Here is a 17,916-nt window from a genome sequence, read left to right on the forward strand (position 1 = left end):
CATATCGTTTATAAATAATGGGCTCCAGTTTTAATAGCAGTGGGTTCAGTTGATGTAATTACCATTCACACCAGACATCTTACATGGATCTCACAAACAGCAATAACACAAACTGCCATTATGGACAGACATTTTTATTTTTCACTTGCAATCAGGAAGTGTAACATGATAAAAAATGCCAAGAACATTTTAATAAAATTTCACCTTGAAATTTAGATGCAATTACTAAATGTGTGGACAAAAAAAATACACGTAATGTGGCAAACAGCCTTAGACCAAATAACTAACGTACTAAATATTGTCAGACAGAATGGTCTGGATTTGAAAGATCAGTTAATGTCATTACTGTTAGGTTTCAGTCGCTCCCAAGGTAATGGTCACAAGGTCTGACGTTATTGTCCCATGGCCGGCCAGTCGTCATGGTCGGGTCGTGCGACTCGTCACATGGTCAGCGGACGTCACGAGTCAACAGTCCACTTGCTGCGGAAACAAAATCAGCCAGCAGTTTTCAAAAATGCACTCATTGTTTGCACAACAATATAATACAAAAAGTCAAATTAAAACGTTTCCATGCTCATACAAGCATCAGAAGGGTGCTCCATTCTCCAGGTGGCTCTGATCCAGGTGGAAATTCCACGTTCGTATGGCAGGGTCAGTCTCTCCATAGGAGATCCACTGTTTACTTCCCAAAACAGTATGCAATTTATCACCTCCAAGGGATGATTGGCCGAGTTGTCCCCAGCAAGCAGAACTCGAACTCAACCTCCCGGTTGCGAGTTAATCATGTGGCCAGTGCCACCCGGCTGGATATATTATTACAGTATATAATATATACTAGCCTTTAGCCCATCCAAGGACGGGTGTATTGCAGTAAATCTGAAACTTGCAAAGCGAAAAGCAGACCGCGACGTGATACGCATTGCATCCATTCGTATGCAATTTTTAAGGGCACGGTGACACAGACCTATTTCATTTTAAAGGTTATAATCCCTTGTTCATCATGACGTCCTTTTAACTTGTCTCAATAGCGTTACGGAGATCGCGTGACGTGAGGGTTCTGCCTTTGTAGTGAGAGTTTTAAGTTGACGCCGAGGAGGGGGGGAGGCGGCGCCTCGCTCCCATGTGGAGTGACGTCAGACGCTAATTATTATGAATGGGGGGTGGTGTCCATTTGGAGGACGTCACCTTATGATTATTAATGAGGGGGGAGGGTGCTCCATGTGGAGGACATAACCTGTTCATGATTATTAATGAGGGGGGCTGGTCGACGTGGAGTGACGTCACAAAAGATGCACACAGCCATTCTTGCCTCATTAGTAGGTAATAATAATGGGGGGGGGGGTGTCCATTTGGAGGATGTCACCTGCTTATGAATATTAATGAGGGGGGCTGGTCGATGTGGAGTGCCGTCACGAGCATTAAGGACCTTCTTGGGTGATCATCCTAGGTATTTTTCAATTTGAAAAAATGTCTTAGAAAACTCGGGTAAATTCACTATACAAGCAGCATAAACAATTTATAAAGGGCATAGAAATACTTACCTGAACTGAAGCATGGCAGTCAGTTATATTTCATAAAACTGAATTCACATACGAGCTACTTTTAAATCCCAATGCATTTTATTATGCTAAAGTCAAGATTGTAAACAAGGCACTAGCAAAATGCATCTCGACAGTCACGGGAGTATTAATACCCCATAAATATTAAAATAGAGAAGTATCTTCTAAAGGACTGATACATGCCATGTCATAACACAACTGATACTGAGTGGCATGTGACCATAAATCACAATGCCAGTCAGATGTTTTGTGGGAGCCAGATCTCTTTTATGGGCCCTTGTCAATTGTAGTCATACAGGCATGCATATACACGCCAGCTTTTCTTTATACAGCCTTACCATCCGGCCGGTGGGTTTGTACCTTACCCGTGGTGCTAGTTTGTGCGTTGCCGCTTGCGTGCCTCATCCTTGGGTGGGTCGGCTGGCAACACCTTCATCTTCACTCCACACACCTCTTGTCCGTGAAGCGAATCCATGGCATCCTTAGCACAATCTCCATCCGCGAACTTCGCGTAGCCGTAGTTCTTTTGTGGCAAGACGTACACCTCAATCAAGTTCCCGTAACGACTACAGGCAGAGACCAAATCGCACATTACCCACCAACTCAATGGCATGGGGCCCAGTTAATTTATTGGTGGAAACTGCCCACACACTAATTGGGCCTGTGGACTTCAGGCAAAGACAGATTAAAAGAGCACAATCATGAGTTGTGTGCAATGTGTATGAAAAGTGCTGCAAATGTACGCAATGTGAATAAACATAAGCAATTTTTAAGACACTGTTATGTAAACTGCACAATTATCTGTTAAAATGTTACCAAAAGACATCGGTGAGGGCTTCCTGGGAAGGTGGCATGCCAGAGAAAACCAAGAAGAGCCTCTCCTTCATCTCACTGTCTTGTGAAGCGAGTGGTTGGCGTGGCGGCAGCTTAAAGTTCAGATATTGTGGCTCAGCTGTCGGGGTCGTAGCCATGCCCATTTTAGGGGTATTGAAAGCCTAATGGAAAATTGTCACTTGGTTAATGAGCATACGACTAACATCCTTACACATTTATTCATGTATCACTCAACACCACCCTTAAACGAGATGTGTTGAGAGCACTCAAATTTCTCAGCAAAAAATCAACCCAAGAGCTACATTATTTATTAATCTCCAAAAGTGTGGATGCTAGTATATGGAACATTACTTTTCGTTTCATAATCGCATTAAATAACTATGATAAACACCAGTTACCTGCTGTGGCACCCCTTGAGCCATATTTCCATAATTTGAAGCCACAGTTGCCATCATTTGAGCAGTCACCAACTGCAAAGCCATCATCCCCAGCGGACTAAACCAGAAAGGACAACCAAACATTTCAAGATAATTATGAAAACCACACAAGGCACACGTGCGAAGCAAAACTTGGAAATAAAATGTTTAATGAGATTATAAATACAGTGCTTCTTCGTCAGTTGAGAATCTGTAGGTCTCACTTGCTCCCACTGGCAGCAGCCTCTGCATCCTCAATAAAGTTGACAGTGAGTTGAAAGCCTGGTGGATATTCAAACCGGTTCAGCTTCTCCCGGGCATAGATGGCCGAGGCTGGGTTGTTGTATTTCAGATATGCAAATCCTGAACACAGGGATGAAAAAAGCACTAGTAAATCATGAGAAAAAAATATCTAAACTTTACATTTGAGAATAGCATGAATGAAATCAATAATTTGTACAATAGTAATTAAGTATCAAGATTGTTTGAGAATGGGCTTATTTGTTTTTCATTAAATATTTGAACAGAGGTTAATCAGTGAATGATAAAATGGAACAAGAGGGCACATACTGTAGCCAGTGTATGGATCCCTCTGGACATCACAGTACTCCAACCCAGGAATGATACCAAACAGAGATAACATCTGCTCCTTTGTGACACCCACTGCCACTGCCACAGATAGGCAGCGTGAGATGGCAGGATCCGGCGTCTGTGCAGGGGGAACGGTGGCATTCCTCTGGTGAGTGAAGTCCCCTGACATAGCTGTGTTCAAGATGAGAAAAAAAAACATTTAACAAAACTAAAAATATATACACGAATAGCAAATGCAAAAGAGAGATCACCATCCTAAAAGTGCCAGCAATATTTTAAATGTCTTTGTAAAGTACTGTGTATCGTATGTCTGTTATTGTTTAATATGCAAGAAGGCACAATGCTTTGTAAACTGTATAACAAAGACACATACCATGGGCAGATGGAGGAAAAGAGCCTTGCATGCGTGGCATGTCGCTATACCCTTCTCTGCCCCCATACGGTGGGTAACCACCATGAGCATGCTCCATATGGGAGTGCTGAATTTGAGAAGACCTATTCTTCGGATCTGCAAGGATGGCTTTGAATCCTAGAGAAAAAACACACAAATTATATACTTTTCAATATTTAAATTATTTTGAAAGTTGTATATGAAATTAACATTCAAGCACACTGTTTTGAGTCCATGGTTCGTTACATCAATTTCTTATATAAAAATGTAAGAATCCCTAATGGTGAAAAGCTAGGCGAGAAATGTTGGTGGTCCAACTTTGAAAGTGTCGCTTGAACTGGCACATTGTCAGTCATAAAAGTTAAAAACTCTATCCAAGGGCACTGACCTTGCGGGTTTGCTTGTTACAAAGCTCAACACTAATTGGGCAGCTGAGATCTAAAAATAATTCAAGGCTATACGACATCCAAAAAAACTCCTCAGAATTTAGAAATGCATATATTCATGTGTTTTATTATACTGCACGCAATTTCAAAACAACACTAGGTGATTGCAGTTCATTGGAACATCCTGTAATTGTTTTACGAGACGATACAATGGCTTACTTTTATCACAGTTTTCTATTGCTAAGGCAGCCTGTGAGGGCTTCAGAAAGCGAACGTATCCAAATCCCTTGCTGTCCTTGGTGTTTTTATCTTTCAGTATACTGCAGTATTCAATGTCTCCATATTCCTGTGAGAAAGAAGCAGACAATTGGGATGTTAAGACAACTCCTGGAATGGAAGAAAAAACTTAATACAAATGATTTCAAAATAATAAAGTAATTCTAGATTTAAAGCTTTCGTGACTGCAAGGATCCATACTCTTTGGTTCTATTCGGTAAAGTCACGTAAAAAACAACACCTGATGAAGGCCACTTGTGTTGTGGCCGAAACGCCGTGAATTTTTTTTATTTTTTGTTTTTTACGTGACTTTACCGAATAGAACCAAAGAGTAACAAGGTAATGTCAGGCCTTCAATAAACTGCGAGCTTTGATATATATTCAAAATTAGATCATGCATTTAAAATAATCAATTTCTCCAAAAATTGGTCTGCTTCAAGTAATGTTCTCACCTGAAAATTCTCACGGAGGTCTTCCTCAGTGTAGGTCTTCGGGATCATGAGGAAAATGCGTGTGAGGTCTTCATCCTCCAAGTCCCTGTGGTTATTTGAGGCACGGGATTGAGCCACCATGGCCTGTGAGGCACACACATCACCGTTACTTTATGAAGACAAAGTTGCACACAGTGCTTTGAGACCCACACAAAAATCCCACTGGGATTCCCACTGGGATTTTTGCACACAGCGTTGATATGCGGTGCTTTTTCTGGAAGACTTTGCTGATTTTTCTTGGATTTTTCTGTTGTGCGTAGTTACTTTAAGATGTTTCTTGTTCATGTTTTTGTTTGTTGCGGTTGCACCCGATTCAAGAGCCGAATGGCTGACAGGGCTATACCTAATAAATGAACTTAACTGAACACATGTGGCTAGTTTAGAGTAACATTAGGATCGATTGTTACTCATGTTGGGCGATTGTGAGATAATTGGTATTATTATGCTTATTTACCCAGGAAAGCATCACTTCGTCTCAGCACACAATGGCCTACTTTTTTAATGTCATAGGATCATTAACATCCACGTATTTATTTTATGGTTAATACACCCGCATTATTAACCAGGGCACCCTGATGGATGCAAACCAGGAACCTTTGCACCAAGCAAAGCACGAGCTACTTTTTGTTATTAAATACCTTTACAATTAACCATCATATAAACACGTTTTAAAGTAAACGATATGAACATTAAACTAAAGTTCTATCAAGTTTTAAGGAGTTTCTTTAGTAATGAGAATGCAAACCATTAAGGATCATGCAAAGGCATGATCATGGGGCGTTTACCATTCTTCGCTATTTTTTTATCTTATTAAAAAAGCAAATTTACCACCATAAGCCAAGCTTTGGGCACTTTGGTCCTTTATACGAGTGAAATTAACAAACGTTCACAACACTTAAAACTGACTCACATTTAATGCATATGGTTAGACGTTTGTATCCATGAAGTGAATACAACACAATGGGTAAGATACACTTATCCATGGTTAAGGGATAGCTATTCCCAAGTTTAATTCACTTGCAAGTGCTCTAAATACTGGGATTTATACACATTTTGGAGTCGTCATCCCTTTCAACGGAGGCTCGGCAGACATAAACATTAAACTAAACCACAATATCATGAACACGGCAGTTAGGAATGCAAAACAAAAAGCATTTCTGCATTAAAACGTTCGTGACTGTAGGAATTAATATAGTTCATAAAGTGATAAAAAAATATTACGACGTTTCGATCGCAACACAAGCGGTCGTCATCAGGAACAGGGAGGTTATAGCCTTTGAGGGCAAGCTGTTTATAAAGGTTTAAAGATGCCGCGTCGTGATATTTTTTATCACTTCATTTTTTTCTATCTGCGTGACTTAACCGAAAGAACCATAAGCATTTCTGCAGTAAACTTTTACCCGGGAGACTGAAATTCAATACAAATATAGGCGCGTGCGTGACTTGGACAGGCTTCAGCACAGCACGCGCTCTGACAGGGAATGTCACAGTCTTGATTTACGAACAGGCGCGCTCCTTTCAAAACCTGCGTTCAACTTGCACATAAAAACCAAGATTTACGCAGGGGGGCTATATTTGAACAATTAATAGGGTATCAGTTTTGGGCGCCAGTGAATCCCGCTGCGATTTTCCAAGGTCATCTCAGGAGGAAACAGCATGCCCACCGGCTGCCGTGGCTATTTTGCCCCCCTCCACCACCCCCTTAGCATCACAATCTGCTCTGCATTAATTCGGCTCTCCGACAGCCTCGCAATGAATAGAAGCATCGAAGAGGCTTAAGTGCAACCCTAATAGGCGTTTTGTCGACGTAACTTCCTCCACTGACATTATTTATTTCGTTTTCCGGTATTGTAGGGAGGGGAGAGGTGGGGTTGTCGTTTCATCATTTCCTCGTGACACACAACGCGCTGCAGTGATCACGACCTGTCAGCGCCGCACTCACCACAGGCCCATCACACTCACCACCGCGTCGTCATCACGCTCCCCACCACGCCGACAGCCAACAGCCCCATCACACTCCATCACATGCCAGCAAACACCGACCTCACCAGCACACTTCGCCACACACCCCATCATGCATGTCCTATGAGAGAGAATCCGATGACGACGACTCCCCAGACCAGTTGGCCACACTCCCCTTTCACATCGCAGTCCGTTGCCTATGCGCCCACCGCATGGGTTCGACCCCGACCCCTGCTGTTAATTTGGAGTTTGCGTGTCTCTCTCCATGTGGTCGCGTGGAATTTTTGTTCCCTGTCCTCCGGTTCCCCCCCCCCCCCTCCACATTTAGAATCATAAAACATTCGTTTAGAGTATTTGGCTACTATAAATGTCCACATGATCGGCCACTTCGTCGCGATATCATTTGTGGCCAGGTCGCTTGTGAGCTACACAGATCAGTGGGGGGGGGGGGGCCTTACCTATGTAAAATACATAACATAACATCGTCTAGCATAGCATATGCTCCCCCCTTCCACACGCACCCTACTCCTGCACGCAACTATCACCACAGCTATTGCAGAGCAGCAGGCACCTTTGTAACCCACGCTCCCCCTCACACTTCCCAAGCTCGCAATACACACTCCAAAGCAACTCAACATTCACCGTGACGATGGGCCATGGTCAATTCGCCCACCAACACCACCACTACCACATTCGCCGCCATCTCTCTGCCTTCCCACGCACAACCCTATACTGTATCCCCCTAACGCACCATTCAACCCTATACTGTATCCCCCTAACGCACCATTCACTACGCCACCCGTTTGGGTTATCAGATGCCGTTGGCCAGCACGGCGCCCGGCCGCCTTTGTCTCTCCGGAGCTGACGTTCAACACGCCGTGCCCTCATTTTGTCGAGGCCGAGTCGACCCTGGGGCGGGCGGGCGAGGATCTGAGGCCACCCGCCACGGCACTCACCACTGGGCCACCGCTCCACACACGAAACCCGCGCCACTCGCATTCGCCGACAAACACGCACAAAGATTGTCCACCACCACCCCCCCGTATAACACTTCCACAGATTGGTATAGGGTGAGCGCTGTTAGCGAGCACGCTACACGAGGGGGTGGGTGGCCAGCACCACGCCCGACCGCCTTTGTATCCCCAGTGGCGATGTTTTTTTTTTACACATCACACTCGGTATTCATTTGAGGTTGAGTCGACCTAGGGGCGGCCCGGGACGGGTTTAAATCGGGTCGCCCGGGTTCTGCCTCGCGATAATCCTCCTGCATAAACCCACCGTGACCACCAACCTCCCCACCCCCACCTTACTCTACCTCCACCGATCTCCACACCTCCCTATCTCCACACCTCCCTATCTCCACGTGCACACACCTCCACTCCACCCACTCCACACACCAGCTCGTCGCCGCGCACACCTTGATGGGCTTCCCGTCCCCGCTGAGCGGCTGCCCGTTCATCTCCTCCATGGCGCGGCACGCCTCGGAGGCGCGCGCGTACTTAATGAAGGCGATGCCTTTGTGCTCCTTGGTGTGCTTGTCTTTGACGATCCACAGGTCCTGCAGCTCGCCGAAGCGGCTGAACTTCTCGCGGATGTCGGCCTCGGACGTCGTCTTGCTCACGACGAGGAAGAGGCGGCTGTTGGGCGGATCGTCCAGGTTCATGGCGTGGTACCCGCGGTGACTGCCGCGCACGTCTCGGTCGGGGGACGCCATGCTCGCAACTCTGCGCCTCGTGGTGTCGTCTGCTCCGCCTTCACCGCCCTCTTGCACCCCCACTCACCGAGACCCCGCCCCCAAGATAAAAAACCCCGCCCCCACTCATCAAGACCCCGCCCCCTAATGCAAAGACCCCCGTCCCCAACGCCCAGACCCACTCAACCAGAACCCCGCCCACAAGGCCAAAGTCCACGCCCCTTTTTAAAACTTGGTCCCGCCTGTAACAAGCTTCACCACGCCCTTCAATGGCAACCTTGCTCAGGAACAATTAATTACCCAATGTAGTGTCAGAATGAGAATATGTATTTATATTCTTTGGGTATATTCGGTGAAGTCACGTAGATAGGTTCAAAGAAAATAACAAACATATCTACGTGACTTTACCGAAAGACCCAAAGAATATGAATTCCTGCAGTCACGAAAGCTTTAAGTCAAGATGTATTTATTGACACTGGAGGTATCCGATGAGCTATAATGCTCCTTTTCACAGATGTCCAGTCAAGGCGAGTAAGAACGTTACAACAGTTACAAAAACATGTGATAGTAGTGCAAAGTATAAGAAAGGTTTAAAAAAATCACCCCTACCAGACAAAGCCCATTGAGGTGTTAACTTATTTTTCAAAAGCGACCTGGCAACAAATGATAGCTCAACAAAGTGGCTTATTATTTGGACATTTATAGCAGGAAAACAATCTAAATAGTCTAAACGCATATTTATAAATGTGGAGGGGAACAGGCGACCACGGGGAGAGAGACATGGACTGTACCATACCGTACCCGCCATTCAACCACCAAGTGGCGGTGACGTTATCCACGGCGCTTGTGCCAGGCTAGGTGCACTTTGAGGCCACGTGAAATTGTTGGCAGGTTCGCCGGACGGGAGGTCACGGCACAGACCCAGGTTCCATGGGTTTGACCGACTGAAATGACTGGCAGATGCACACGCCGAATAGCTCACAGGGCTGTACCAAATAAAACTGGAACTGAACCAGCAGTAGTGGCCCCCTCTTAACTGTGCCAACTCGCTGCGTTTCATCCGCCCTCCGTTGTTGTTGGAGAGGAGGGTGGGAGAAAACTTCCCTCCCAACTGACCAGTCGAGCGTCCGTCCCTTCACGAGCCTCCTCCACGCGTTGGCCTCCGTCACAGACACACACACCCACCACGTTAAGCCCCACTCAATCGTTTCACGTCTCCGCCCATTGCCTTCCGCCTCCGTGTCGATCCCCCCCCCGCCGTCCCTCTACTCCAACATGTTGAGTACTGGACTAAGAACGCGTGGGGTTAGGCGCTTGTGGGAGGAGTGGTAGTGCAGCGGACAGCGCGCATTGCGCTACGCACCCGGCCACCCGAGTTCAGATTTTCCCCGCTCACGGCCAACAACAGGTGACACTTACATCACTGGACCTCCTTTGCCAGTACCAAAATATAATAATAGGGTTTTTACTTTGATAGTGCATTGTCTTTGAGCTGTACGCCTTTTTGGCGTCATCTGGTCTAGCACCAATTGAGACTCGGCTCTAAAGAAAGCTGTCTCTGGTGTGGACCAATCAGTTTCAAGGACAATGCATCATATTATCAGTGTTTTTTTTTGCATTTCCACTGCACGTATTGTGGTTAATGCAGCCATGAATCCTTGTAAAAAAAGGTTTCAGTTTTGTTGCCAGAAAAAAGGGGAAAATCCCTATTATTATAGGTGACACTTATCTGAACCGGTTCTGAGCCTCCGCTAGGTCGACTCAGCCTTAAATGAGTAGCTCGTGCGGTGTGTAAACATCGCTACTAGGGAGACAAAGGCGTTCCGGGCGTAGGTGCTGGCCATCTACCCCCTCGTGTGCCGTGCCGGCCCTCATAGGTGCTCGCTAACAGCACTTGCCCCAACAATCTGTTAAGGGATCTTTGTCTTTGGAAGGTGCCCATGATTCATGTGTTACTCGTTATTGCTCGAAAGTTCCCCAAGTAGATAATGGTCTTCAAAATACAGTGCAGCATAGTATTCGGTAAGAAAATATATATTCACTTCAAACATGGCATTTCTAGGAACTTTTATTTAAATAAAACACTACTCTAGTACTACTATTTACATAGTTCATTGTGCGAAAACTGTAACACTTACGTATAAGTTAAATTGAATGCCAGCATAATTGTATAAATAACATCATTTTAAGTAGAGAAAGTAACATGCTTATTAAAAAAGCATAGGCACAGGAATAATTGTATCATGGGATGACTTCATTTGTAGCTTGCATCATGATGCCCTATAGGGCGCACAGCATTGTAGTTTGTGTAACTTCACCACTGATGAGTACAATTTACAGCGTCGTGGAAGTACACACGGATAAAGGTACTGTGCGAAAGGCAACATTTATAAACCTCAATATATCCTCGCGAACATAAATAAGCTGAAATTATTTTAAATTAACCTCTCAATAACTTGACTAATATTGACATTCAAGTAAGAGGATTCAGTGCAACTATTCGTACAGAATATGACTCATGTATCTTACCAAAACCATGCCCTTATGGTCCATAACCTTAACATGTTAGCATTTGGTGCATGTTAGGCAGTTGCCGAGTTAAATAAGAAAGGTTTTGTTTTAAGTTGTCCGAACATTCCAAAGCAATACAACACAGCCAATAAATTACATGATTTTCTACCAGGATATTCTCATGAGCAAGAGTGATTTGGATCACCAACGTGACAAATGCAAAAGTACAATAAAGCAAAGCAATGATAAAACAAATACAAAAACACTCGCGTAAGCAATCGAAAATATTCGCAAACAAATCAATGTAAACAAAAGATAAATATTCAATTCTCTGCAGCGAAATTAGGCTCGGGGAAATTTCCTCCAGATTAACCATAGCAGAAATTTTAAAGCTAAGCCACATGAAACATTAAACTGATATCGGTTGATTATAGTAGAAATCGTACGACTGTATCTTCGCAAAACGTTTTGCTGATTTTCTGGTTGGCCACGCGCCACCCAGCACGCAGAGGCCAGAGGGCACACGGTTGGGGTCGCGCGGGGTGGGGGGCACCAAAAGGAAGCGCGGTTGGGGGTGCGTGGGGGCAAGGAGGGGGGCGTAAGTGGGGGGAGGGGGCGACTAGGGGAATATGCGGTTGGGGAGGGGTCCACGGGCTGGAGAAGTTGGGGGAGGTGGTGACGTTGGAGGTGGGGGAGGAGTACTTTTAAATGGTATACGTACGATATTATTATTTTTTAAATGCTGATGTCCTGCCAGCCAGCAACACTTCTTTCTAAAAAAGTTTGAAAAATTATTGCTTTATTATTGTTTTCATGAACCTGAATGTAACATTTACACGTTATTTTATTTCATACTAGCAGCCAGCATGTCCTGTGGACATGACCCTCCAGCCAGCCAACCAGAAAAGCTATTTTTTTCTAAAACTGTATAGTATAAAATCTGGGTAATGTATATTATACCCCACATATGCAAAGGCAAACATCTCCCATTTAGCCATACAGAATATTATTCGAAGCGCTATTAGCCAGCACCTTGCACATGCACACACCATTATAAGATAACCTTATTTGCCACAAAAAAGTAGTGATGTTACCACAATCCTTGCCTGTGCCAGGCTTGGTGCTGGAGCATGGTGACATGTTGCGCAAAAGCCCTTTAGTGATGTCATGGGACATAACCAACACACACTTGAGCGCGCACATATTAGTCTTTCCCAGAATCTGAGTGAGTATGGGGTCGATGATCGATAAACTTTGCCGACATCGTGCTTGCTTCTGTGGTTGGTTGGCCTCTTGTCGTTTTTGTTTCTGTTGCAAGTGATTTGTGTGAACGCTGTCTGGAGTTAAACTTGACCAGTATGCCGAAGCTGCGATCCACTGCCTCTGCCTGGACAACGGCCAACTGCAGCACGCGTAGTGTAGCCATTGTAGACATCCAGCTATTTCCGCGAATGCTTGGCACAGGCTGCAACACTTCCACAGGCCTCGCAATGCGCACCTGCGGCACCTTCAACTGCAATACATGACCAATTTCACATCATGGACGACACACGATACAGCAGCTCACCGATAGTAAAAATCATCAATGGATTAGCGGTCATGATATTTAGCCAATAATACAAACACTTTAATGTATACAAACACGCTTATCTTTTCGTTTGCATATTATTTCAATAATGATTATTATCAGAATTATTTATCCACGGAATCCTAAATGAGTGTCAACAATTTTCAATAGTTTTGCCAGGAATGCCCTGCTTGGAATACATATATGGACAAATCGTTATTGAGTATACTTGCATGTGGGGATAGGTGGAACACATTGATAAAATAATCTCTGAAAATCCATTGTCGCATGGATTTACCTGTGTTTTGATTCGGGATAGAAGGCCCTTCATATCACGAACAATCTTGTCGATTTCTACAGCCAAGGTTGCTTCGATTTGCTTCAGTTGATTGAGTTCTTTTTCATTCCTTTCTAGTATGCTCTGAATGTTCTGCAGGCATTTTGTATACTTTGGGTCCTGGAAAGAAATGCATTGTTCAACTTACACGACTTAAATATATATTTCAATGAAGGCTGATAATGCGATGAGGCTTTGCGGGATTTGCTACTCAACTTAGCTCAAGTAGTAGCTTCAGCAGATTAATTGTGCTGCCTATTGCCATATAATCTACTTTCAATGTAGACGTTTAGATAATATCCGTAGTCATGGGACTGCCTAGTATCACATTGCATACTTTAAAATTATATAATCAGTACTATGTTACTGCTTAGTCTAAACCATTAATATTATAATGACAGTATTGCATATGTCTAATCTCAACTTAAGTATATGCTTATGAGTAGGGACTGTTTATTGTGCAAACTCTATCAAATGTCACACGGGTCGCACTGACTGAGAAAATGTAAAATGATAGACACGATGCCTGGCCCAACCAATAGTTTATTCTTTAATACCTTCATGCATTGTCACATCAACAACAATTTACATATAAAGTGCTAGCTCTGACCATGCCAGTGACTTTCTCTGTAGGTTCAAATCTGTCAATACCACACTTGTGAATTACAGAGTTCATCCCCAAAGTGCATTTAGATTCTTACCATTTGTAAAGAGTCCTGGTCGCAGGAATCTATTCTCGTGGATACAGGTCCATCCAGGATGTCACCATCCAGCTCCTCCACACAGCGCCTATGAGAATTGCACTGCACCGTGAATGTGCAATCAGACATACGCACATGTGACGCGGCACATTGCGTTGTTTTTAAACAAACGCTTATTTGGGCATTACCTTACCAGACTCAGAGTGTAGCCCAGTGTACACATATTGGGTGTCCCTAAGTAATATATATAATTACAATGATTTAAACCTGTATATAAAAGTATTGGGCTTGGGCAGGGGCGTAACTATGGGGTATGTTGCAGCGATCTGCGATGCATAGGAACCCCGTCGGCCACAAGGGGGCCCCAAATCAACAGATAAACAAATAAAAAGTGTTAAGAAAAAATATTCAAAATAATTATCTGCGGTATACCATGGACGAATCCCGATTAGCATTTGGCTATCATATCAATAGAGCAGCATAAAATTGCGCGATCCACGCCCTTTGAGTAAATGCTAGAGGAGATGTGCCGGCACGAAAGCAAGACGCATGGGTAACTTAATTGTGAGTATTATACTTTTACATCTTTTTTTTATTAATATTGTCACTCTAAACCCAAGACACGGTGGAACTAAATAATGTATATAGTTATAGCCTACGTATTATTGTATACGGGTTATTAACATCTGCAGCGATTTCAGTAAGCGTAATCTGGAGAACGGAAGGGGGCCCACAGTCGGATCTTGCATACCCCCGTTGAAATAGGTAGTTGTGCGTCTAAGCTTGGGGAAGACACGTCGCTAAAGGAGGTAATGGATGATGACCCAGAATAGATGACAAAGCCAAGGAATTAAACGTTTTTGAGAGTATATTCACAGAGGAGATGGAGCGATTTAATCAGCTCCAGTGCAACTGCTAGATGGATTGTTATATCTCAGGTTTGTGAGAGATGGCATCAGCTTGGGGAGGCCTTCATCCAGCAGATGATTGACCTTGGCTGATGATGATGAGCACGACTATATTGCATTATATGATTAATTTATATTAACCACTGAATTAAAAACATTAAATCCAGATTAGAACGCCAAATTTTATGCTTTTGGCAATTTGAGCTTATGGTAGAAAAACATCTACTTCCCTGTGAAACGTCCTTCGGTTATGCCACAATGCAAATTTAATTTATTTACATAAGCAAATATTATAATTTGGAATATGTTTAGCATTTTGTGGGGAATGCTTTGCACATGCACCATTATTTTAATGTGTGGCCGGGTTAAACGTTACATTTTGTGTAGCTGAACTCAATGCGTCCAACATAGTCACTGGCTGCCACATCAGACGTGGTAATATTTCCTGAGACATCTTCTGGAAAGATTTTCAATGGTTATAATAGTTTATGATTGTTGTCATATCACTTTATCCAGCTTTTGTTCAAATTTCTATATAAAATAAGTCCACTGTTTCCATACAGCATCTTGAAATGTGGTCGGATTTCAACACTATAAAAATCCACAAAGTAGTGTATATTGAATGACATTGTTATTGTGATTGTTTAACCAGCAAAGCCTCACTGAATCTAATGACTTTTTTGAGGAGGGTCCTAGAAAGTTTTTGCAGTCAGGGGCAATTATTGCTTCGTATGTTCCATTGCATAATTTGCAATGGAACAAACTTTCGACAAATTCAACCATTACGATGGCACATCCTGGCCTACTCTTGTGAATTACATCACGGGGTGTTTAAGGTTCACTGTGAAACAGAGGGAGCGTATTTTCACGGTTAATTAATCCACGTGCATTATTAAGCTGCTGCTGCTGCTGGAATCGGACCGTGAACCTCCTCTGCAGCAAGCCGCGAACACCATTCGAAATAATCCAGTTAACATAGTCATGATCCACCAAATACACTTCTACAGCCTGCATGCCAAAGCATAAACTATACAATTATAATTCTTGATTCTTTCGGTAAAGTCACGTAGAAGGGAAACAATAAAATAATACAAATATAAAACAATACAATTCTCACGAAACGTCGTGAGAATTGTATTGTTTTATATTTTCATCATTTTATTGTTTTCCTTCTACGTGACTTTACCGAAAGAACCAAGAATATGAATCCCTGCAGTCACGAAAGCTTTAAATCAAGATATAATTAATGTACAGGGCTAGGCTATCACTATTTTAGCTGCTCATCTTAATATTGCAATCGCGTTAAACAGTATCACTGTGACATTTACTGCATGCTTGTGTCGCAAAAACGGAAGTTACACTTTACTCTGTAACAAGGAAATTATGGAGCCAACATTTTTTGACTGGGTATTTCAAGAACTGTACACGAGAAGCTGGAACTCACGTGTTTGTCGAGCAGCAAGACCATGGAGTTGTAAATTTTCTCCGAGGCCAGGAAACACCGGAATAGAGGGCTCAGCGAATCCAGAGGTAGGGACGGGAACCCGAGAACGGTCGACCAGAGCAGCGTCACGGCCACGCAGCCTGTGGGCACAGTGCGGCAGAGGCTCGAGAAGCCCTCTTCGGCACCCTCTTGTCGTGTCACTCTCGCGTCCACTGTGGCCACTCACCGACACTTGGTGTCTCCGTGCGCTTGCCAACACGAGTGACATACGTGTTGGCACCCATGTCACATTCAGTTTTCGTAGTGTGTTTCACAGCATGTGTTGGGGTAAAGTGTGGGTATTCACATTTATATTCAGAGATGTCTCACCAACGTGGAAGAGTAGGTCAAATACCATCCATAGAGGGGCTCCATAGAGACCCTTCTGCCAGCAGTGGCATGAGGAAGTAATTGCAGGGTTACCCTTTTGCATTGGAATATATTAGCACAAGATCGCCGAGTCCCAAGTCACCTCTGCAGGAGTGCCCCGCTCCCATTTGCGTATGAGAGAAAACCGCAGAACTCTGAATTTGGACATACGGTCACGAACCTCCTCGTTCTACTACCACTTCGCAAACTGGCAAGAGTAGGCGATCCTTGCGTGATCCACCAACTTCGCCCCCAATGCGCCGTGCCCAATTGTCAATTTATACAATCGATTAATTTCGCAGCACGCCTTGTGGTGATGGACTGCGTGCGGGTCATTTACGCACTTAGCCGAGTCAGATCGAACTCAAGTCTGCTCCCAGGTGGCTCACAAGCCATACTTTCCCACGCCAGCACCACTCGGTGAGATTCACGACTCAGTGAGGATGTCATCTGCCATTGCCAGAATTTTTTTTTGCACACACACTGCGCAGGAGAAGTATTTGCGATGCCTCGCTATTAAACCAAATTCAGCTGCGTTCAAATTATTTTCTCAGTCCACTGCGACATGGAGGCCCTTCAGGAATTGTTTAACAATACTTCATCACGCTGGTCAGTGCTGGTTGGACCAGTACATATATCGCTCGCCCACTGATGTTAGCCATCAATGGGACTCGAACTGAAGTAGCCTGGTTTTTTAGTGCAGTGCGCTAACCACCGCGCTACCTCTCCAACCTGCTGTTGGTGAATTATTAGCGTTTTAATTAATTCACGATCATTGCTTAACACATTTAAAAGTTACAGCTGCTCAGAATAGATAACGCTCGCTGCACGTGGTTCGCTTCCTTACCCATTCGACAAAGGGATGCCATGGGTCCTTGCAGTATCGTGCTGTACCTCCCACTGCTTGCGACTGTCTGAGAGCGAAAGTCGTTTGTGCCCAGGACCCAATTGTCATTTATATTCTCGCCACACATTTGTGTTACTTCACCGGACATCCCTGTTTAGGCTTCCGAGTGAAAACACTAAATTGAGCACGCCCCTTATATGCAGAAGGTCACTTTGAGCAATTCCCGCAATCCCCACGCATTCTCTGACGTACGCACACGGCCCTTGCGACCATCTGATAGACACCACCCGCTGACGTTTTTGAAGACATTGAGTCATGGGTGAAAATTCCCACAGGGCTTTGTGAATGAGATACCACGCTGCGGAGAGCAGTCATTGTGGATCTTGGCTGCAACCTGTTGTGTGGTCAGAGAAAATGAATCATTGAGACTGATGCTGGCAGTTTTCGTTCATTCATTAACCCAATGCAAAGGCACGTTCAGTTCCTTAAACGACTTCCTCCAACAGTCGACTTGGGTTTCTCAGTGAATTACATACGTGTCAATTTTTTCACAAATTGAAAAGACCACGAACGTTTTTAGTTCCCTTTATGTGC

At 44.2% G+C, this 17,916-nt stretch overlaps 2 protein-coding genes across 2 annotated transcripts; both read right to left on the reverse strand.

Annotated features, from left to right (window-relative positions):
* Window positions 1-118: 118 nt before the first annotated feature.
* On the reverse strand, window positions 119-8,691 carry RBM45 (RNA binding motif protein 45). Its single transcript, XM_032963763.2, has 10 exons — window positions 8,324-8,691; window positions 4,906-5,028; window positions 4,397-4,523; window positions 3,774-3,929; window positions 3,380-3,571; window positions 3,034-3,172; window positions 2,792-2,888; window positions 2,376-2,554; window positions 1,925-2,125; window positions 119-480 (listed from the first exon to the last, which is right to left on the reverse strand). The coding sequence occupies exons 1-9, from the start codon at window positions 8,618-8,620 to the stop codon at window positions 1,933-1,935; spliced, it is 1,503 nt and encodes a 500-aa protein (XP_032819654.1). The 5' UTR covers window positions 8,621-8,691; the 3' UTR covers window positions 119-480; window positions 1,925-1,932.
* A 2,221-nt stretch (window positions 8,692-10,912) lies between these two features.
* On the reverse strand, window positions 10,913-17,616 carry LOC116947714 (uncharacterized). The gene is made up of 5 exons (XM_032963748.2): window positions 17,323-17,616; window positions 16,068-16,207; window positions 13,716-13,817; window positions 12,976-13,134; window positions 10,913-12,623 (listed from the first exon to the last, which is right to left on the reverse strand). The coding sequence occupies exons 1-5, from the start codon at window positions 17,468-17,470 to the stop codon at window positions 12,315-12,317; spliced, it is 858 nt and encodes a 285-aa protein (XP_032819639.1). The 5' UTR covers window positions 17,471-17,616; the 3' UTR covers window positions 10,913-12,314.
* Between the last annotated feature and the right edge of the window lie 300 nt (window positions 17,617-17,916).

Source organism: Petromyzon marinus, chromosome 2, assembly GCF_048934315.1.
Source record: "Petromyzon marinus isolate PM22_M1 ecotype Great Lakes invasive population chromosome 2, UKy_Petmar_22M1.pri1.0, whole genome shotgun sequence".
In the NCBI taxonomy this organism is placed as follows: domain Eukaryota; kingdom Metazoa; phylum Chordata; class Hyperoartia; order Petromyzontiformes; family Petromyzontidae; genus Petromyzon; species Petromyzon marinus.